The sequence below is a fragment of the Scatophagus argus genome, chromosome 9, assembly GCF_020382885.2.
Source record: "Scatophagus argus isolate fScaArg1 chromosome 9, fScaArg1.pri, whole genome shotgun sequence".
Classification (NCBI taxonomy): Eukaryota; Metazoa; Chordata; class Actinopteri; family Scatophagidae; genus Scatophagus; species Scatophagus argus.
This window is the reverse complement of record NC_058501.1, coordinates 14747478-14768225: the sequence shown is the minus strand read 5'-3', so window position 1 is coordinate 14768225 and position 20748 is coordinate 14747478. Positions and strand designations below refer to the sequence as shown.

At 42.3% G+C, this 20748-nt stretch overlaps 3 protein-coding genes across 6 annotated transcripts; 2 read left to right on the top strand and 1 right to left on the bottom strand.

Moving 5' to 3' along the window:
* Positions 1-85: 85 nt before the first annotated feature.
* On the top strand, positions 86-2391 carry rbm12ba (RNA binding motif protein 12Ba). The gene is made up of 2 exons (XM_046399865.1): positions 86-273; positions 456-2391. The coding sequence occupies exon 2, from the start codon at positions 480-482 to the stop codon at positions 1983-1985; it is 1506 nt and encodes a 501-aa protein (XP_046255821.1). The 5' UTR covers positions 86-273; positions 456-479; the 3' UTR covers positions 1986-2391.
* A 237-nt stretch (positions 2392-2628) lies between these two features.
* On the bottom strand, positions 2629-9469 carry si:ch211-197h24.6. 2 transcript variants are annotated; one of them, XM_046399866.1, is made up of 12 exons: positions 9338-9469; positions 9005-9079; positions 6830-6860; positions 5735-5812; positions 5501-5640; positions 5285-5410; positions 4372-4417; positions 4207-4272; positions 3719-4089; positions 3511-3615; positions 3184-3283; positions 2629-2998 (listed from the first exon to the last, which is right to left on the bottom strand). In XM_046399866.1, the coding sequence occupies exons 1-12, from the start codon at positions 9455-9457 to the stop codon at positions 2955-2957; spliced, it is 1302 nt and encodes a 433-aa protein (XP_046255822.1). In that variant the 5' UTR covers positions 9458-9469; the 3' UTR covers positions 2629-2954. The 2 variants fall into 2 exon arrangements, with proteins under 2 accessions (XP_046255822.1, XP_046255823.1); XM_046399867.1 differs by lacking the exon at positions 6830-6860 and having other exon boundaries at positions 9338-9401.
* Positions 9470-9876: 407 nt separating this feature from the next.
* tex10 (testis expressed 10) lies at positions 9877-20747 on the top strand. 3 transcript variants are annotated; one of them, XM_046399862.1, is made up of 16 exons: positions 9877-10081; positions 10392-10588; positions 10688-10875; positions 10991-11320; positions 11409-11621; positions 11778-12030; positions 12124-12236; positions 12466-12713; positions 13193-13328; positions 14834-15003; positions 16391-16568; positions 17910-18132; positions 19367-19447; positions 19575-19759; positions 19911-20121; positions 20237-20747. In XM_046399862.1, exons 2-16 carry the CDS (start codon positions 10406-10408, stop codon positions 20357-20359), a joined length of 2835 nt encoding a protein of 944 aa, XP_046255818.1. In that variant the 5' UTR covers positions 9877-10081; positions 10392-10405; the 3' UTR covers positions 20360-20747. The 3 variants fall into 3 exon arrangements, with proteins under 3 accessions (XP_046255818.1, XP_046255819.1, XP_046255820.1); XM_046399863.1 differs by having other exon boundaries at positions 10389-10588; XM_046399864.1 differs by having other exon boundaries at positions 10323-10588.
* Position 20748: the final 1 nt, after the last annotated feature.

Here is a 20748-nt window from a genome sequence, read left to right as displayed (position 1 = left end):
CCCTCCTGCTCAGTGTGGACACACAGACGCCATCACACACCGTGACCAATCACAGAAAAAAGCGAGAAAGCCAAACAAATCGGCTACGAGTCAGAGGGACTCCGCCGATCATTTCAAAGAGTCGGCTCAAAGAAGCGGATCGTTCGCAACCGACACATCGCTGGTACATGCGGAGAAACGCCCGCAGAGCATAAAAGCATGTAGTCACGGCCGCCTTGAGACAGGAAGCAGCTACGACAACTTTGATAAATTTGACTTACAACAGCTGTGTTTGTAAGTATTTGTGCGCATTTCATGAAGGTAGAAAACTTGTTTTGTGTATTTTTTTTTATCTTCCTTTCGCAGCTCCTGTATAACGAACGTGTTTTAGTGACTGAAAATCCTGTGGGAATACCCTAACTGTAAAACTGTTGTTGCATTTCGTTTGTGATTTTCACCACTGTCGTCCTTTTCAGATGCCACTTGATCTGGCATGAAAAATGGCCATAATCCTGCGATTGCAAGGGCTTGATGTGAAGGCGGGTATTGAAGATATACGGGCATTGTTTAAATGCCTTCACATACCTGACGGTGGAGTGTACATAGTGGGAGGAAGTCTTAGAGAGGCTTTTATTGCGTTTGCTACTGAGAGAGATGCCCAGCTTGCCATGCAGTACTCTGGCACATTCCTCAAAGGTTCAAAGGTGATTCTTCACAAAAGCAGCATGGGAGAGCTGGAGCACAAACTAAAGTCATTGTTAAAGAGAAAGAAACCCTCCCCCACACCACCTACTTTGAAGAAGGCTCGCCCATCTCCAGCTACAAATCTGCAGCCTCTGAATGCAGCCACTCATTTTTCTGGCACTCCTGATCTACAACCTACTACTGCTTCGAGACATGATCCCAGAACTGTACAGCCTCTCTGTCCCAATCTGCAACCCTCAAATTCCCTTGATTCCAGTACCGCATTTCTTCTTGGGGTTTGTACTGTCCTCCAGGGTCTTCAGTCATCCCATCAAAGAGAAAATGGTGAGCTCTTGCCAAAACTGGATTTCCTCACGACTAACAGCACAGTTCTGTCTACTGGGGTGAGGGCACCAGAGCAAACTCTGAACTCAAAGCCAGGCTATGTCAGAGTCTTTGGTATGCCAACCTCGGTTACAAAAGAAGTCATCTGCCGGTTTTTCAAAGGGTTGACTGTACAGGAAGCCATAGTGAATATCAAGTTGGGACACGGCACTGGCTGCCTTGTGAAGTTTGCAAGCGAGCAAGAAGCATGTGATGCTTTTCTCTTCAACAAACAGTCACTGGGCCTTGGTTGTGTGGAGATTCGTGGAGCAACTGAGAAGATGTGGACCAGTGCACTTCAAGAATGTGACAATACTTCTAATATGGAGGAGAGCATGAACAAGAAAAGCCCTCTTAGAGAAACTGCAAACCACAAACAACAATCAACTGCGCTGTTGATCAAGAAGCTATCTGTCAACCGGATGCCATCTGAACCACCAAAAAAGGCAAAATCGAATGGTGACACAACTCCCTTGTCACCAACTGTGGACTACACTGTTATGGTCAGAAATCTCCCCAAAACAATGACAAAGACTGAAATAAAAGAATTGCTTGGATGTCCAAACATTGCACACAAAAATGTACTGCACTTGCTTGACAAGGAAGGCAACAGAACAGACACGGCTTTTATTAATTTTAACTGCACTGAGGATTACGAATATGCAATGAATCTCAGTGGCTGCCATGTTGGCTCCGGTGCCATTGAGGTCTCATCAATCACCAAGATAACGATGAGAGACATGATGGCCAAAACTCATTTCAGGAATCTTGAGTCAAACACAAAGAAGAAACCGAATCGAAAGAGGAGACCCCATCCAGTTAAGACACCTGAAGCACAGAGCACAGACATGGACCCAGCAGCTCCTGTTCGTCAGGAACATGCCCGCAGATGTATCAGAAAGACAAATAAAGGGCCTTTTCTGCAACTACAGACTTGAGAGCGATAATGTTACTGCTTGACAATAATGGCATGGGTGTTGGTGAGGAAGTGGTTCAGTTTAAAACACAGAAGCTTGCTGCAATGGCTGAAAGGCTCCATGGACAAGACTTCCTGGGGTCAAAATTGTTTCTTACATGCATTAATGTGAAGCAGATGAAGGACATCTTGGCAAGGTATGTTTGAGGAAGTGGCACATTAAAGTTCAAATACAGACACCATCGCCAAGGAATTACCTTAATTCTCTCATGTTCATCATCCAAATGTAATTCTGCTTGATTGCATCCATCTACTCCGTTACTAAATGTTTTATACTCATGTTTTCATGTCAGTCATTGTTAAGCATTTCTACATGTTCCTTCAATGATCATTATGTACATTTTCAAATAAATGTTTTGATACCGTCATGGCCAATTTATTAACCCAAGAACTTCCCATGACCGATTCTGGCTGCATCGATGCAATGTTGGAATAGGATCCACTTTGAAACCGCTGTAAGCCGTTCTGCTGCAGAGATCTGAAAATCGGAAGGAATCAACCTCAACCAGTCATTTGATGTGTCCCAATAACTTCTTAGACTACCTTCAGGCTCTACTGGAGCAGCCCCCATTATCGTGTTTGGGGCATAAGAACTGAAAAACCACTTTAAGGAGATAGTTTAATTGCAGTCACATTTGGAATGAGTGGATTTCACATTTCAAAACTCATGTCGTTTTCTCCATTGCATTTAATGGAAAATAAACAGTATTCATACACTTAAGAAGACGAGCATGCCATTTTATGTAAAACTTTCCAAGTCCTTAATCTTCTAAAGAGACAAAAAGATTTTTAAAAAAGAAGCCTACCAGATGGCAACAACAAAAAGAAAACTAAAAATGTACACAAAATCAAAGTTTTAAGCTCCTGGACAGATGTGACTGATGTGCACAAGACGGGGATCAGAAGATCGAGGTGTCGCATCTTGCAATGATCATTTGTAATACCTGGCTGGACCATCAGAGTATCTGGGTGGACCTGCAGAGAGAAAACATTGACGATAAAAGAGCAGCACAACTGTTATTCACATTTAGACCTCCATATTACTTCAGATATGAGTAATGGGGGTTTTTCTCGATCGTCTTAGTAAATAACCACCATTGGCATGACCTTTCTACATTTAAATCACAAATGCATCAAATGGAGATATGGGACTTGCTCACCTGAGAGACTATTTGAGTATCGGGTGTTACTGCTCGGAAATCTGGAGGATGTAGAGGAGAAGCTTGTGGAGCTCACTGATAAACTATTCAGACTAGAACCCTGAGGAGGAAATCAAACAGTTATAACCTAAGATGATGCACACAGTTCCAAATACACTTACTCATATCAAGTCTTCAAAAAGTAATTAAAATTGTCAGGTACATACTACATATAAAATATTCAAACAGAATGAATTAAGAAGGCTGAATCAGATTCTTTACCATTTAGTTTCAAATTCAAGATACGAAAACAACAGTAACAGTTAATATTAAGAACAAGCTCCATACCGTGGATACACTCCTCAGTCTGTACTCCATCAACACATCTGTTAGTTTTTGTGTCACCTTCAGCACAAGCTGAGCATCACTCTCATTCTCTATCCGGAAAGTATCCTAAAAACACATTTTGAAAAGTTATTGTATGAACAAAAAAAATAACACTGGCCCCTTTTCTTTAAGTTATGGAGGAACCTACTGTGAGAAATAATACACATACCAAGTACGTGAGAAGTGTATTAGGAAGGCTGCTACTTTCTGGGGCTGGTCCCATCAAGCCTGGTCTCTCCGGTGGCTTGTCCATTGGCCTGTCCATTAAATTACTGCCCATCTGGCTACCCCGGTACTCATCAGGATACATTCTGTTCGGTATCTCCTCCAGTAGTCCACTCCTTCCAAAGCCATCTCTTCCACCACCTGGTCCAAAACTATCTCCAGATAGGTGGTGACCCATACCAGGCTCAAGGAAATCTTGCCTGGTTGAGTAACCTCCAAAGCCAGGCCCCCCAAACTCTCCCACTGGATAGTCAGAAAGAGGATCACCATGAGGAGGAAACTCTCCTGGAAACCTCGGGTCAGAGAACCTGGGACCTGTGCGAGAGAGACATGTTCATTACATTTAAATACACGCAGTAATTTAAGAGAAATAAGGCATATAAACACACCATTATTTAGATTATGCTTCCAAAAAAAAAAAAAACCCCTCACCAAAAGGTGGTCCTGTTGGTCCCATCCCTGGTGCTGGTAGAGGTTTAGCTTTAGGAGCAGCAGAACCTGTGAAAGAGGAAAGGCCATGTGAGACTTTCCCAACTGAAGTAACCAACCGACAGGAAAGTCTTTGTTACTCATGTAATTCATAGCAGAGTGACTTACGGAGTCCTTTAAAAGCAGGTACTTCACAGGGCTCCTTCAGGATCACCTGAAGGCCATGGGAACATAAGCAAGTCAAATACACAAAAAATATGTATAGAACAAATTAAGCCAATGCTCGCATATAAACATGGGACATTTTTAGGAATTTAATACAATTTTTTTAAATTTAGAATTTTTATGAAGAGCTATGTTCTGACCAATAATATCAAAGAAAACTCACAAATACCCACAATCACACACTCCATGAAGATGGCTCCATGACATAAATGGCAGAACTTCCCTGTTTGCCTCACAATTGCTGTGATATCTTGATGGATGCAGCTCTTTAACTTTAACCTCCTCGACTATATCTAATATTCTTACCCGTACGTATAGCAACATCCCCAAGCCAACACGGCCTGCCTTAACTGTTTGATTCCCGTGGGTGTTGTCTGTGACATGGTTTTGTTCTGACTCACTGCTTTACACCGCATGCACAGTTTTTGTCAGCTTGATTTTGTTGACTCGGTCATTTTTTCCTTGATCTTTGTGCTTCTGCCATGATAAGTAAATGGACTGGGTAGTTAAAAGGTTTCTTTTTTGTTGTCTGTTTTTATCATGTTTATATGTTTGTGTTTTAATTGTTGAATATAATCAGAAGCAATGTTTCCACTAGACGGTTTGATTTCCTCTGTGCAGCTTGAAGTAGTTTTGGCCAAAAATAGACAAGTCACACTTCTGTGACACCTCTGAATTACTGTTGCATGTCTGGTGAGATCACTGGAGCGCTTTCCACAATGCAGCTGTGCATGATGGAATCAAGCAGTAATGCTGTCATTAGTCTCTACAGGGCACTGCAGTCAAAATCACAGTCTTTTTCTTGACGCTAGAGGATACAAACAAGACGTTTTGTGCCAATTGTATGGACACTCACCTTGAGTTGTCCCCTCCCCTCTGTCTTCTCCACCTCAGCTGCAACCTCTTTAATTGTCTTTCTTACAGCAGGGTCTTTTAAGGCCTCTTCCTCTTCATGGGTGACCTTGTCAGGGTGTACCTTTTTCTGTCCACAAAGCAAACAAATATACAAATATTACAAATAACTTTCAAATGTCATGTTTTTGAGGCAAACTAAGGAAACAACAATACTCACCAAATATCTGAAACAATGTTTCCAGCCCTTCACGTGGGCAAGCATATCATGCTGCAAACGGGAGACAGCACAAAGTTTGCACTGGTAGTGTGGTGGGACAGATTTACTTGGGCTGCGGTACTCCCACACATACTGAAGACCTGTAGACACAAGATGATCACTGGTTATGCATTTTAATAATAGGAAGAGAAGGCATTTGAGTAGATGTATGGGGTAAATAAGCCCTCTGCTTACCAATGATACACTCTGTGACCAGCTTCAACAGTTTGCTGAGAGAAGGCATAGTCTGAAGAGATGCCCCTTTGGTGAACACTGGGAAAACACAACAGCGGTCAGCACAAAGCTAAGCTTTATAATTGTCCACATCTAATAAAAAAGTGAGACAGCAAGGTTCATGACGAACAATATCAGCAAGCCACTTTGTTATGCATTTCTGAGGAAAAACCTGTAATCGTGATAATCAGTAAAGAGGACACTGAGTGTGTTGTGTTCTAACACTACCTGCAGTGTCTACAATGAATTTTACTCTATCTATATTAACTAAAAACTATAAGGAACCCAAACTCCTCATGTGCACTTTTGAAACCTGGGGGAAGAACAGGAAAAGCAGTTCTTAGCTAAGCCCCATTTAGGCACAAACTCGGCTGCAGAACACCAACTCCTATGGTGTTTGCTTATGACTGTGCCCAACCACAGAAGTATCACACTTCTGTCTTGCACAAACGAAGCAGTCCAAGAGCGAATGCATGATAGAATGCCAGCATAATTAAAAATACTCTGGCAAACAGGTGAGGCTTACTTAGATTAGCCAGTTTAGCACAGGCTTCTTAATAAAAATCAACAAAACATTCAGCAGTGTTAAAAATATTCTAAGGGTAAAAAAAAGTGTTTGTTCAACCATCACAGCACAAAAAGTGCATTACAATTTCTGCAGTGCTGCAGATGCATGGGTGCATCACTGTTTGTCCCACAGTATTGAGACAACGTGAAGGCATCGCTAAGGACTAACAGAGTATATGGTGCCGGGCTTCAATTAAGCAACATCTTAGGAGAATGGGTTGACATCTCTTGAATTATTTAGAATATTGTTTTAAGTTGTTTTTTTTAAAAGGAAACTTGTGGGAAAAACTGGAAAATGTTTTGCAAGTGGCAAACACTGATCTCTGAAGACCAAAACATAGATGGTATCACAACCACCCCGTCTCTGACAGCATGAGTCTCGGCCCAAAGAGTGGTGAACATGCCACCACCGATGGCACAAAGCAGGGAACTCGAGATCTCAAGCTTCAATTCTCAGCACTGGCAGAGACACCAAGTATATGGACTTACCTATATCAGCAGAATGCTGGGGCTGCTTTCTCTGTCAGTGGAGGGAATAAACCCACATGAAGGAGAGAGACACATTACAGACATTAGTGACAGGATGACAGTCAGCAGAGGACTGAACTCCTCGTCCATGTCCGCCACACTATATATGCCATAGAGCCTTTCCTCATTCTCCATGACCCCTGCATCAAGCAGCGGCAGTCATGGAGACAAGTATATCAATGCAGTGTGGAATCATGCAGTCCAGTGATTAGTCTTAATTCTCATTAAATGAGAATGTAGAACAGTGACACTATATTACTTGTTTAATGGGGAAGAAGAGTTGATACACACCACAACACAAATGTTCAATATGCAAACATGTCTACAGTGGCCACCTCAAATAACATTGAGGCCAAGACCTCAGTGTTTTCCCAGGAGAGTGAAACTGAGATGATGCACCAAGTCTTTGCTCTCCGTCCACTGTGCATTGTGGCATCACCCCCAGTGAAGTGTGTTGGGAGCCCTGAATTTCAGTTTGACAGATGACAGCAGCAAACACAAGTGATGTGATCACTAAGCATTCACCCTGGAGAGTGATGTTTGAATCGTATAAAAATATGGATGGATTTATATGAACATGAGGCTATGTTTTGTATCCCGGAAGTGAAAACTACGTGGGCTGAAGGCCCCTGTCAAACAAGAAAACATGGTCCCAAACATAGTATTTCTTCAAACTTTGTGGAAGCAAAGGAGACAGAAGACAGAAACAAGCAGCCAAACACAAGGGAAATTCAAAATGCTGCATAGGGTAAAATATCAGAATGTAAATTAAAAAACCCTTGTGTGTATTATGAATTAATTTGTGCAGCATACACAAAGTTTAACAGTGGGATTTCTTATATCACTATATTAATGGTCTGTTTTGCAGCTGACTTGCTTATAAGGTAACGATACAAGCAGCTGTGTTTAAAACAAACATTTTTGAGAGAATCCCTCCAGGAGCCCTGTTGAAACATTAGGCCTTTTTTTATTATTTTTGAGCTTGACAGCATTCAGAAGTTGTGGTATAATTTTTTGACAAAGTGTGTGATGTGCTAAAGAACGTAGCATGCAATGCCTTGTGACAACATGAAGTAGTCATGCTGTTTAGTTTAAGAAAGTACACCCGTAAGAGAGTCAATGAACTCTAACCTCACAGCTGTAAGGGTGCCAATGAACTCTGTAACCTCACTGTAAACTCTGTAACAACTTCATTGTAACCTTGCATAAAACAATTATTTTAAAAAAAAATATTACAAACAAAAGCCAAGAAATAATGGTGTCTGAGATCAGCAATAACTTAAGCAAAATTGGAAAATAGGCCTAAGGAGAAGAAATTATAGTGAAAATTGTCTAGAACTATTAAAAGAAAAGTGGAAAAATCCCCTAGATAACCTAACAGTAAAGGACCAGCTGGTACAGAGGAATGAAATGTGACACCTGGGAAGCTCCTATCTAGTCCAGGTTGAAAAAATACTGTACTGAATAAAGACTGATGTAATGTTTAAGGGGATGGACAACAGGCGTGGAGAAGTCCAAATCCCACAGGTATAAAAGCAAGAGACACCAGCCACTCTGGTGAGAACCCTTCATGTGTGCCTAGCGTGCATACTGAACGGTTCTCCATGTTGTCGACATTAAGAGAGAGTTTTTGATCTATGTGGCCTGGAGCCTCGGCTCTAGGACACCACAAAGTAAAAACTGAGAAGACTGCCATTGGATATTGGTTCAGAGAACCAAGGTCACAGCACACATTAAGCTCAATGTCAAATCTGAAAAGTCTAAGCAGTTTCAGAACACTAAAGAAATGTTTGCATTGTGAAGAGGAGCTGGACTTTGCAAACGGGCGCTAACAAATTCCTTTAAAACACAACAATGAAACCAGGCGAGCTATGCGAGGCCCAGACCAGTGAGTGGGGTCTTAATTAACAAGGATACAAACAGAACCAAACCTGAGAGCACAGAGGCCGCCTGGCACCAAGTCCACTGGACTGCTGGCTTGCCATCAGGCATCACAACAACCAGTGCACAAAATCATTAAGAAGAAAAAAGGACATTACGTGTCCACTATGGAACTGTATTATAGGTATAGTGGTGTTTTAGTGCTGTATTTTTGGCCGTATGTGGTGCTAACGTACAGCATCTGTGCATACTTACCCTGGTATTTCTCTTATGATTCGGTTGTCCATTGTTTGGTGGCGGCTGGTTGTCTGAAGCCTGAGCCTCCATTTTCTGTCTCCAACAGGGCACAAAGAAGGAAACCGTGTCAAAAATCATTCATATGCCATGCGATTTCTCGTAAAGATAGAGACACATTTTCATGAGTGATTACTGAATTACGACCTATGCGGATTAACAGATATTCATTCAGGCCCAGGCGAGTCTTACATTAGACCGCTTTTTGACGTTACTGTAGTAGCTGGCAAAATATCTATGCAAAGTGAAATGCAAAATCATATGTATCTTCACTAGTAAGATAATATTACCCACCTTCTCCGAAATATTTAATGCAAACAGAGAATTCCTTTGAGCACAAGTTCGTAAGGACGAACCACTAGCTTGGATGCAAATAGAGCAAACAATGCGGAAAGCGGTTCGATGGAGAATCATGGGTAGGGCGGTGTTCTCGCCAGTTTAAAAAATAATAATAATAATAATGCTATTTCATTTTTTGGCATTGCACCAACACCGTTTAAGATGTCCTCGTGAAACTATTTAAAAATTGTCAAATTAAATCTGGAATTGACAGGTATTATAAAGGAATAATATTTATAAGGCATTTCCTCGGACAACTATAGAACGCGTTCGTTTTGAACGCCGGGGTTTACCGTAGTAACCCATGGCGCAACATTTCACATGGGATTGTAAGTGTTAATAGTTTTAATGGCACTTTTGTAATTAATAAATTCCAAGTACAATTGGACGCATAAAATATTGTTTGGACATCTTGAAAAAACGTCTGTGGCGTCACAGTTATTATGGTTTTATGTTGTAAGCCCCGCAGCTGCTGAGCTCAACACATCGACCGAGGCTTTGTGAACATGTACACACAGAACCAGAGGACCCACTGGCATCAACACGAGACTGAATAAAGATTAATGTCGTTTTTTCCTAATTTTATTTTTGTATGTGTTGATAATTGTTAGCTGGGGGCTCCTCTTTAACTCTTAACACTCAGCTGCTGTTTGATGTTGTGTAAACCTGTGACGGCAGGAACTAAGGCTTTTTTCTGTGGTAAGTAAAATAAAGAACTGTTATGCATGATACTGACCCAGAGTGCGAGATAGTTTGCTAACGTTACGAGCTAAATAACCTAACTGACGTTAATATGGGTTAAGCTTCCCTGTTATTCTTATTATGAGGCTTTTGTAATCTGACTATTCGGAGCATAGATTGCGCAGGTTGTATAGCTTGTGCTACATAATATATGTTTTAATGCTTCAGCCGCCCAATCCAAACGTATGTCGGTGCTTAGGGTTCTCGAAATCAAAACTTGCATTCAGTGCAATCATCTCACCCACATGTCTGGTAACACGGACAACAGTATAGACTGCAGAGATGAAGGCCAAGAAGAAAAAGAGACAGGATGACTTCCAGAAGGTCAAGTTAAAGGTGGGAAAGACCAAGCCCAAAGCTGACAATGCAACCAACACCAACTTCCGTACAAAGGGAATCCATCTACCAGAACAGCTGAAGAGAGACACAAGTGGTCCCACTACACACAGACAGCTTGGCATCAATGTAAGCTCTTTATTTATGTTTCACAAGTCGGCAAACTCACCAGCGTTTTTAGAAAACTACAATTTGTCTGCTTTGTTTCTCTCTCTCCTACTTCACCAGGACCTCCTGTCTCAGCTCCACCATTACAATGCCAATGTGAAACATGGTGCCTTGTTAGGTTTGAGAGAGTTGCTGTCCCTAAGTCCCTCTCTGTTAGAGCAGCATCTCTCTCGTCTGCTTTCTGAAGTGGCAGCTGTTTTCACAGACAAGGATGGCAGCGTTCGTGTGGCGGCTACACGGGTTCTCAAGTCAGTGAAGCCACAGTGACACAGAAATACAACAATAATGTAAAAAAAACACTTTTTTTTTTACTGAGCTTTTGATTCCCAAATAACATAAGCTAAACCATCTTGTTGCTCCCAGGTTCATTGCACAGTCTGTGCCTGCAGAAAGAGTGGTTCCATTTTTCCCCCTCCTCAGTGCCCACCTGTCTTGTGCCATGACCCATATTGACCTGGGCATCCAGGAGGACGCCATGAAGGTTCTTGATGTGCTGCTGGAATACTACCCTGCTCTGCTGGCAGCGCGGCCCGAAGTGCTCTTCACAAACTTCTTGGAGTTGATCTCTCACAGACAAAGCAGCAGCGGAGGAGCCAAAAAGGCCCAGGATGTTAAGGGACGGACATGGTCACTGTCAGTCAACCCTAACAGGGCAGCCACAAGCCAGCAGTGGCGGCTCTCTGTGCTTCTCAGGTATGGAGACCATGTTCACACAGATTCTGGGAAAAAAAATAGTTACATCAAATTGCTAACCCTGTGTTTTGTGTCACTTGTACTTCAGGCTTGGACGCTTTCTGCAGGCTGTAGTTGAGGAAAGACCAGTGGAGGAATGTGATATTTTTGTCCAAGATGAAGGAGTGTTTGGTTTCAGTGGAGAGGATAGGTTCTCTCCTCTGTATCTCAACTGGGAAGAGCTCACATACAGCAAGGTTGGCATTAAGGTCTATGAGCATTCTGGAGCCAAACCAACTCCACGGTCCACCTTTAGACTCAGGTATGATATCACAAACTCCTGTTACAAGGAACAGAAATAAGAGACAGGGTATTTATGAGTATATGACATAACAAATAGCTAACCTTGTTTAACTTGACTTTGAACAATTATATTTCATGTTTGACATATTCTTTGTTTTAATCTCTCATTGTGTAGACCGGAGGTGGACCCCAGACCTGCAGTGGGAGAGGGTCTGGACTCAGTTGAGGCTGTTCAGAGATTTGCAGCCACGCTGGTGCCTCTTCTCTTAGAAGTGTGGGTAGAAGCCAGTGCCAGTGACTGTTCCTGGAACAACACGGAGGGCACTCACCTGCTTACTCCAGATGCCATGTCAGTAATGTATCAGGTGTTGTCTATTCTGCAGCTGCTGAGAAAACTGGCACCGCAGCAGGATCACCGAGATGCACTGGTGAGATGAGGAGCACTCAGATATCATGCAGTGTTTTTTTTTGTTTTGTACAAGAAAAGGTCATTTATTAAAAATGACTTTGCCTTCATGTAGGATGCATGGTTTCATAAAGAATATCTGGGAGATTTTAAGCAGCACTTCATGAAAAACTTTCCCTATGGTGCCCGGGACACACCCAAACACAAAAAGAAGGCTGATCTCAAAAGGTAAGGAATGTCATGGTAATATGTAAAGCATGTCAAGCAGTTAACATGAAATGAAACATTGTTATGCAGATTATGTGAGGGGTGAAGAATATAATTTAAAGACTGTATGATTGTGTTTTTGATCAAATGACAAAAACTTAAATGCTTGACCCAAGATCTGTAAGCACACCAGCCATTATGAGGAGTGAAGCCTGCTGTAACTACAGAACTCACGCTGACTCTCTTTTAGGAGTAAGCAGACCACAGCCGTCCCAGGATTGACAGTGGAGCCCCTGGCCCTAAACATCACTCTTTGTCAGGTCATGGTGTCCCTCAGCCAGAGGCAAGGACTCGGTCGAGAGATGGATGGAGACTGGCTTGCGCCTCTGAGGACGTTTGTCCGAGACACCCTGGGCAGCGGAGTGAAACTGAGCTACAGGCAGCTCCATATGCTGCTGGGCACTGTGTGGAAGATGGTGCTCACACAGAGAAGCAAAAGTAAGCATGTGTGGTTTGTCTGCAAAAGTGTGTCTGATTTTAATTAGCACAAAAGAATGCGTTCAGAAGAATTCAGCATTATTAGTGTGGTTCACAAACCCACCAAAAATTGAAAAAGATCTCTGTATATCAGTGCTTTATGAGAGGTACTCATTTGTAAACTTAAAGTCTTTCAAGTCTTTTCACCCCAAAACAAAATATCCATATATTTTCTCTTACATGCAGTGCTATTTTTCCATCGAGGTTATTTTGGTGTGAGCTGCATTGTTTCCAAGATACCAGCTGTAGAGAAGTCTGCCTTCTCTTCAATACAGTGGAACTAGGTGGCACTTTGCTTGCAGTGCTCAAAGAACCAAAAATACATTTGAAAAAACGCAACATAAACGTATCCCTTCAGGAATAGAGACCTGGTTACTCCAGGTAATCCACAGACTGTCCCTTCAGTATTAACATCTGTATGCGTGCTTGTATTTGTGCAGCAGTGACCGAGGACCTGTTGGCAGCGGTGTATATCTACTATAAGCAGAAGCACCTGACTCTACAGACACGATCTCTGTTGCTGTCTTTCTACAGCAAGCTTTACCTGCAGGAGCAAGGACACACGCACATAGCGAGGTAACATTAGCAGGAACTTCAAACTGCACATTCACACTTCTTGTGTACATTTAAATGATGTAAACTTGACAAAACTTGCCTCCTCTTCAAAATACCAAACCTTATTATTAAAGTTAAGTAAATTATGCATTATAGTGTGGTATAATTTCTATGTAAGTTATGATGAGCTAAAGTTATAGTATGCACTGCAATATGATAGCATGAAGTAGTCATGTTATGTTTCCATTAAGATTGAAAGAAAAGCAAGGATACAGCTGTATTAAAGAATACAACTGGTTAAGGGCCTGTAAGCTATAGAAGGTACAACTGTAATTGTGAAACTGTTTTATGGTAGTGAAACACTGTCAATGTAATGTCATTGTAACTGCTGTAAACCTGAAAAAGGGCATTTATTGTAATCCTGCATAAAACAATTATTTTTAAAAAATAGCACAGAAAGAGACCTGGAGATAATAGTGTCTGGTGCCAGCTGAAACTTAGGCCGAAACTGGAAGGCAGCCCAGAGAGGAGAACTAATGGTGTAAACTGTGCACAGAAGCACATAAAAATATAATGATGTGCACAGAAGCACATAAAAATAATAATGAAATAATGAATAAACAGGTGCAAGATAAGGCCAGTGGAAAGTCCCCAGAAAACCTAGGGCAGGCCTACCTAATGGTGTCAAAAGTCACCACCCAATCCAGGACAAAAAGAGAAATCTATTGGTGTAAATAAAAACAAAGTTGGCAAAAGGGATGGACAATAGGTGTGGAAATGTCCAAACCCTAAGATATATAATGTGAAGCCACCAGTCATTCAAAAAGACCCTTCATGTGTACATAGTGTGCTTTGTGAACGGTTTCTCCCTTTATTGCTGGCTTTTAAGTCTTTACTGCTCAGAATCCTGTCTCCTGCTGATGATTCTACTGGACTTCAAGGGAAGATTTTCCTGAACAATTGGACACAGCTAAAAACTTAGAAATTATTGTGGTGTAGCTTTGAGTCTCCGCTCACACGACAATAGATATAAAGTATAACATGTTAATGCACCCCTCCTGACCCTGACAGATAAGCGGTATAGAAAATGAATGGATGGATGGATGGATGTTAATGCACTTACCTAGTTAGAATTGCCTGAAGATCCATCATGTTTACTGCCAGTCTAAAAGTTCTAAGCACAGAACAGTAACTGTTTAATTAGAAGGAAGGGTTTATGAAGATCATTTGTCCTCCATCTGACCCCTGAAAACTAATGATTCTTGTTTGTGCTTGGAAATAAAGTGGAGGCCATAGCAGTGTATCCCACTCAGGTGCTGAAATTCCCAATTTAGTTTTTAGGCCTATAAGTATGTAAGAAAAACATATTTACACATTTGTTTGTGCCTATCAAGTCCCAGATGAAAATTCTGAAAATGTGCAGCCTTCCATTGTGTCTTTACATACAGACACGCTTTCTTTAGTAACTGCATTTGCGTCACAGTTTCCTCTGAATGTTGTCCCTCTCTCTCTCTCTCTCTTTGAAGGAGTAAGGTGCTGTGCCGCTGGTTGGCATCTCTTCCTGGGCAGTTGTCCCAGCTGGGTCACCGTAACCCAGCTCTCTCTGCAAGACTTATCTTGTCCATCCAGGCTGCCGCTTCTCGAGGACACAAAGACCTGCTCAACAGTCTGCAAACACAAGCCCTCAGGCTTTATGGTATGCACATAGAGGTCACATGTAATTATTAAAGTTAATATTATCAGATTTGTATCAAAAGCCAACTGTCGTCAACTCATGTAGGACACAGAAATGGTATGTAATCTTTGTGGCTGATAAGGCTGTGGCCAGAGTTGGAAAGTTTACAACTTTCAACCCAAAAAGAATCATAATAAGTGTTGAGGACAAGGGAGTAGTCTTGCTCTTTTATCTGGCATTCCAAGCTCTCCTTTGATATGCAAGTAACCAAGGTTGTTCAATGCTGTTTCTCACAGCTAAGACAATTTAGAAAAATTTGACCATTCCTTCCCCCACCTGTGTTTGAAACTGTCATACATGCCTTCATTTCTTCCAGACTTGACTATTGTAACGCCCTTTACTCATGTATCAGTAAACAAAACATTCACAGAATACAGTTGATCCAGAACGCCTCCGCCAGGCTTTTAACTCATACCAGGAGAAATGACCACATATCACCAGTTCTAGCTAGCTCTTCTTAAAACTCACTTTTATCACCTGACTTTTCCTAGTCATTGATCTTATCAAACTCAGTTTGTTATTTCACTTTATCTTAATCCTGTTTTATTTTATTTTATTGTATTTAATTTTACTGTATTCTATCTAATTAATCATTGACTGTCCTTTTCGGTTTGCAATATTATTATTACTGTGAAGCACTTTACAGTTGTGAGTTTTGAAAAGTGCTATATAAATAAAGTTATTATTATTAAGTACAACTGCAGGATTCGGTCTTAGCAAGTACAGCAGCAGTGGTCAGATTACTTAGAAGAAAAATGTTAACACAGGAGGGTTAGAACGCTAAGAAAGAATTATGAATTACTCCATAATTTCCCTAGGGGGCACTGTAGCTCCATGTTTCATCACCCTAGATAACTTTGTTAAACTGAACTACAAGCAGAGGCAGAAAACAGTGAGAGAACCGTATCCGCTGCTCTGAGGATGGTCAGATAGTTATGCTGATGTGCTACAGAGGGGCCAGGAGAGGGTTGGGGGGCGTGGGTGGGGGGTGTGGGTATGAGGGGTGGCTGGAAACTGCCGCAGAACCAGCAAATCGCCATCACAAGACTGCTTTTGTCTGGAGGCCTCTGACATCAGCATGTGCGTCAGAGACAGACAGAACACCGCACACACACGTTATCAGAGTCGTCACTGTAGTGGCTATGTCTGCCTGTCTCGCTCTCTCTTTTTTTTTTTTTTTAAAACCAGTCTGAACATAGCCTGGATTTCCTGTTATCACTTTAATTCTTTAAAAAGCTTCATCTTATATCCCCAGAGGCCACAGCACATTGCTGTCTCTATTTAATTTCATGCGAAGTGTGTGTCTGTGTTTGCCTGTGTGTGTGTGTGTGTGTGTGTGTGAGCGAAGATCCACAGGACGGAGTTGTGGTGCTGCTACCAGCAGAGTCCCAACAACGAATGGTGCAGCTGCTCTACTTCCTACCCAAGATGTCTCAGTCTCTTCTGACCAACCTGAGCTGCTGCTGCACCGCTGGACGAATCTCTGCTGGCCTCGCTGCCTCTCTCATTCGTATTGTGCACCTTAGGTGAGCCTGAAAACTCCCCTACACCTGCAGAGGCCAAGAGATTTGCATTCTAGCCGCCCACCATCAGATGGCAGTATTGCACTTTGACAGACGATTTCCCCACATTGTATCTGGTTTTGCTTACCTGCCTCTTGACAGGTGCTGTTGTGCAAGCGTTGTATATTTGATATTTAACTTACTGGGGAGGAATTCAATTAAAGTTACACACCCACAGCTTACCTTTCCCTGTATCTGTGTGTGTGTCTGACCTTTAGCTGGTGTCGGTGGGGCAGTGTTATAAAACCCCAATTCCAAAAAAGTTGGGATGTTGTGTGGAATGTAAATAACAATAGAATGCAAGGATTTGCAAATCTCATAAACCCACATTTTATTCACAGTAGAACATGTTGTGAAACGCTTTACTATTGCCACAGTCCATTTTGAATGAGCTTTGGCCCAGAGAAGACTGTAGCGTTTCTGAATCCTGTTCATATATGGCTTCTTGTTTGCATGATAGAGCTTCAACTTGCATTTTTGGATGGCATGGCAAACACAGACAACAATTTCTGGAAGTGTTCTGAGTCCATGCTGTGATTTCCATCACAGAATCATGCCTGTTGATAATATAGTGGAGACTGAGGACCTGAAGATCACCGGCATCCAATATTGCTTTTCGGCCTTGTCCCTTGCACACAGAGAAAGCTCCAGATTCTCTGAATCTTTTGATGATATTATCTACTGTAGATGATGTTATATTCACAGTCTTTGCAATTTTATGTTGAGTAACATTATGCTTTGTTGTTGTTTGTTTCGACAATTTGTAGACACAGCTTTGGCAGTGGTGAACCTCTCTTTCTATTTTTATTTACATGTTACACAGCGACACAAAGTCCCAACTTGTACAAATTTTGAGCAGAGGGGGGAATGAGTTCATATGGGATGGGATGTGTGCGTGTGTAATGGGATGATACAAAGAGCTCTTTGGGAGGCAGGAATGCGGAGTCGTCATGGAATATTCAGAAGACACTTCTGTCTGCATGTGCCTCCTGGGTCTCACATAACACACTTGTTGTTCACTCGCAGATCTGTATTCCCCTAAAGACAAGGAAGAAATTTTCATAACTTTGTGTGTGCACTGTTATCCCCCAGATTGTGTTCTTGCACAACACAGCATCATGAATAACTAAGAGGAATGAAAAGATATGCAGAACAATTGTTATTTGGAAATAAACACAATTGCTGTGTCCATAAAGCTTAAAATTTTGAAAAGTTGCACAAATGTTTGATTCTAAGCCTTCCAGCAGTTTTTTTGGGTCGATAATGTGTAATGTTAGTAATGTTCTCACTGATAATGTTCTTCAGGTCATCTCTGAGTAGCTGGTCGGTTGGGAGCCAGGAAGCGGCTCTGCAGGACGTGGACTACATCAGTTTCCTGTTCTCCACCCTGACGGGCTTCTCGTCCGACAAGCTTGCCTCCCTGCAGGAGGCCGGCGACGAGAGCGCCCTGCCTCCCTCCCCTCTGTCTCCCCTCAGCCTCTACCCCACCCCACTGGAGCAGTTCACACATCACTGGGATGTTGTTGAGGTGCGTTCACTGCGCAGTTTTTCCTTCACATACTTTGTAATGCTTTCTAAAACCAATCAGAAATACGTGAAAATGCATTTGGGAGGGACAGAGACCAGGAGGTGAAGAAAAGATATTGTTTTGAAAATTGAAAAGCATTGATATTCTGGACACAGTTGTGGTCTTTCAGCCCCCCACCCCCCGGTTCCTCTCTGTCGTTCATATAGAGCTCAGAGGGTGGAAGCTTTATCGTGGCACTCCGGCTGAGAGGGGAACCTTTATCGCGTTGCGCAGGTTGGAGATGCGTGGTTATCGGGCATAGTGGATATGCACAAATGCTAATGAGAGCCCATGGCATGATGAGAGTGTGACATTTCTGCACAGAAATTACAGCTAACGTAACTATGCCCTGGGGCAAGTGTGTGTGAGCAAGTGGGGGGCTTATAATCACTAATTCAGCTCCTCAATTAGGCCCTCAGATCCTGCCTCTCTCATCTCCCTGTCTGAGTCAATCACAGGCAAGTGGCGGGAAGGGAGGGAGAGGATACGTGGTGGTGGAGGTGTGTGCGTGGGGGAGGGTGCCATTAAGGGACGGACCGTGTCAACTCTAGTTCGACTAATGAGACGGGATTGTTTTTAATGACGGCGAGAATGCCAACAGGTGCACCGTTCTAACACACACATTGGCTTGTGCTCGCCCCTGTGCTTCAGCATGCACACGCACCTCAATTTGATAAAAGCTAATGAGAAATTTATTTGAATTTGAAGTTAATGAGGTAATGCTGAGCCTTATTTCTCATTTTTAAAAAGTTTGTGGCGTCTTCAACTTGTCTCCGTCCCAGCAAAAATGAAATTGAGATGTTGTTCAGTAACTTTGTTGGTAAAGGCAGGACAAAGTGAAGCCCTCACTTTGTCACCCTCAGTAGGGTCAGTGTGTTACTTTGTGACAGTATATGAACATTATTCCCAGAAAAGTGACAGAAACATACTGTAGCATTTTATTTCAATTCACACCTTTATTATCCACTGCAGTGAGTTTAAAAATTCTGACAAAAAAAAAATCAGACAACCATCCAAATCTTCCAGCTGTAACAATGTGTTTTTGAGATGTCGTTACATCTCATAGTTAAAATTTGAATTCTCCCTCTCTCTGTTTTGAAAGCGGTATATTGTTCTTTCTGTGGAATTCTGTGGAAAAATGTACATGTGTTTGATATTAAATAATTTTTGTCAATTTAACTTTTTTCATTCACAGGAAGTCTGCCACTGTCTGGAAACTCTGGGTTCAAAGTCTCAGTGCTTTGACATCTTGCAAAATGGCATTTGCAAATACCTGGTAAAAATACTCTTTTTCTTTAAGCATGAAAATTACATTGAGGAGTTCTAAATCGCACCTGGATTAGTGCTCCTTTTATAACTCTACACTGAATAAACATCCTGCATATGTTATGTGTGTGTCTCAGATCAAGTTAGGGGTGGTGCCTGACAGTATGGCAGCCGGGCTGCTCAGAGCTGTATCCAGATTAATAGACCTGTCAGTCCTGCCCATTGAGCCCATGCTGCGCTTCTTGTCTCAGTGCTGCCTCAGCCTGCTGGCTCTTCTCATCACCCTGGGGCAGGAGTTACCTGCCGAAACCAACCACAAAAGGTGTGTGCTGAGTGACCACAACTCTTTTCTGATCTGTGCTTGTAAATGATCTCCCGCTGATGCTAAATCTTGACCTTAATAGGAGCCGTTTGCTCTTTGCCTGAAGATTTACAACCACTGGGTTTAAAACACCTTTGTGTCACATTTGCAGGGAGGCAATATGGGGTGCTTGTGTGTCGGCGTTGAGCACCGTTCCTCGCCTGCTGCGAATGGTTCTGCAGTTAATGCGCTCTGGAGATCTGACTGAGGAGGAGCTGCCCCAGCTTGGACAGATCCTGTCTGTGCTGCTGCAGCACGCGCCGCTCCACAGCCAGATGTTGGCCAATGCCACTCTGCTGCAAGAGATCATACAACACCTCACGGTAAACACAGCCCAGACATGAAATTCGCATTGATGGATTTGGAGGTTTTTGTACAGTTGGGATGAGAGGGATTGAGTGTGTTAACCTGATCTCACTCTGCATGTGTGTGTTTCAGAGGTACACCCGGAGTGCGACCAGGGAGCAGTGGTTGACAGATCTGCTCTACTATTACAGTGTAACTGTGGCTCACAGCTCTTCCTCACACAGGGGAAGCCTGGGCCTTCGAGACATTTACTGACCGTGGGAGCTAACAGAATGAGCTGGTGTGTTCACCCTGTAAAACACCTTACAGCTACTTTGACATACCAAATACTCACAGAGCTCCGTAGTGATGAGTACATACAATACGATACTTTCAGACACAAACAGTGTGGAGAAGTTTTTCTTGAATTGTGAGTTAGAATAAATACTCCACATTCTTGTTTTAAGAGCCTCAGCGTTTTTTCTTCTCGTACCTTAAGCTGCCTCTTTGTTGTTTCATTCTTAGCCTTTTAATTGTTTGTATAAGTAATGATGTTGCTTAACGTTGTCCAGTGCTTTCTGAGGTCACCTGCTCATTTTTCATAAAAAGAAAAAAAAAAAAACTAAACTAAAAAAAAGGCAAAATAAAGTTAAACACAAGTGCAG

What these genes read in the sequence shown, in the direction of transcription:
- rbm12ba (XM_046399865.1), top strand. Translation starts at nt 480, where the DNA reads ATGGCCATAATCCTGCGATTGCAAGGGCTTGATGTGAAGGCGGGTATT.
- si:ch211-197h24.6 (XM_046399866.1), bottom strand. Translation starts at nt 9,457, where the DNA reads ATGATTCTCCATCGAACCGCTTTCCGCATTGTTTGCTCTATTTGCATC. An exon ending in CATTAAATATTTCGGAGAAG is followed by an intron (nt 9,080 to 9,337) that starts GTGGGTAATATT and finishes TGTTGGAGACAG; the next exon opens with AAAATGGAGGCTCAGGCTTC. An exon ending in GGTCACAGAGTGTATCATTG is followed by an intron (nt 5,641 to 5,734) that starts GTAAGCAGAGGG and finishes TTGTGTCTACAG; the next exon opens with GTCTTCAGTATGTGTGGGAG.
- tex10 (XM_046399862.1), top strand. Translation starts at nt 10,406, where the DNA reads ATGAAGGCCAAGAAGAAAAAGAGACAGGATGACTTCCAGAAGGTCAAG. An exon ending in GCGGCTACACGGGTTCTCAA is followed by an intron (nt 10,876 to 10,990) that starts GTCAGTGAAGCC and finishes TGTTGCTCCCAG; the next exon opens with GTTCATTGCACAGTCTGTGC. An exon ending in AGATCATACAACACCTCACG is followed by an intron (nt 20,122 to 20,236) that starts GTAAACACAGCC and finishes TGTGTGTTTCAG; the next exon opens with AGGTACACCCGGAGTGCGAC.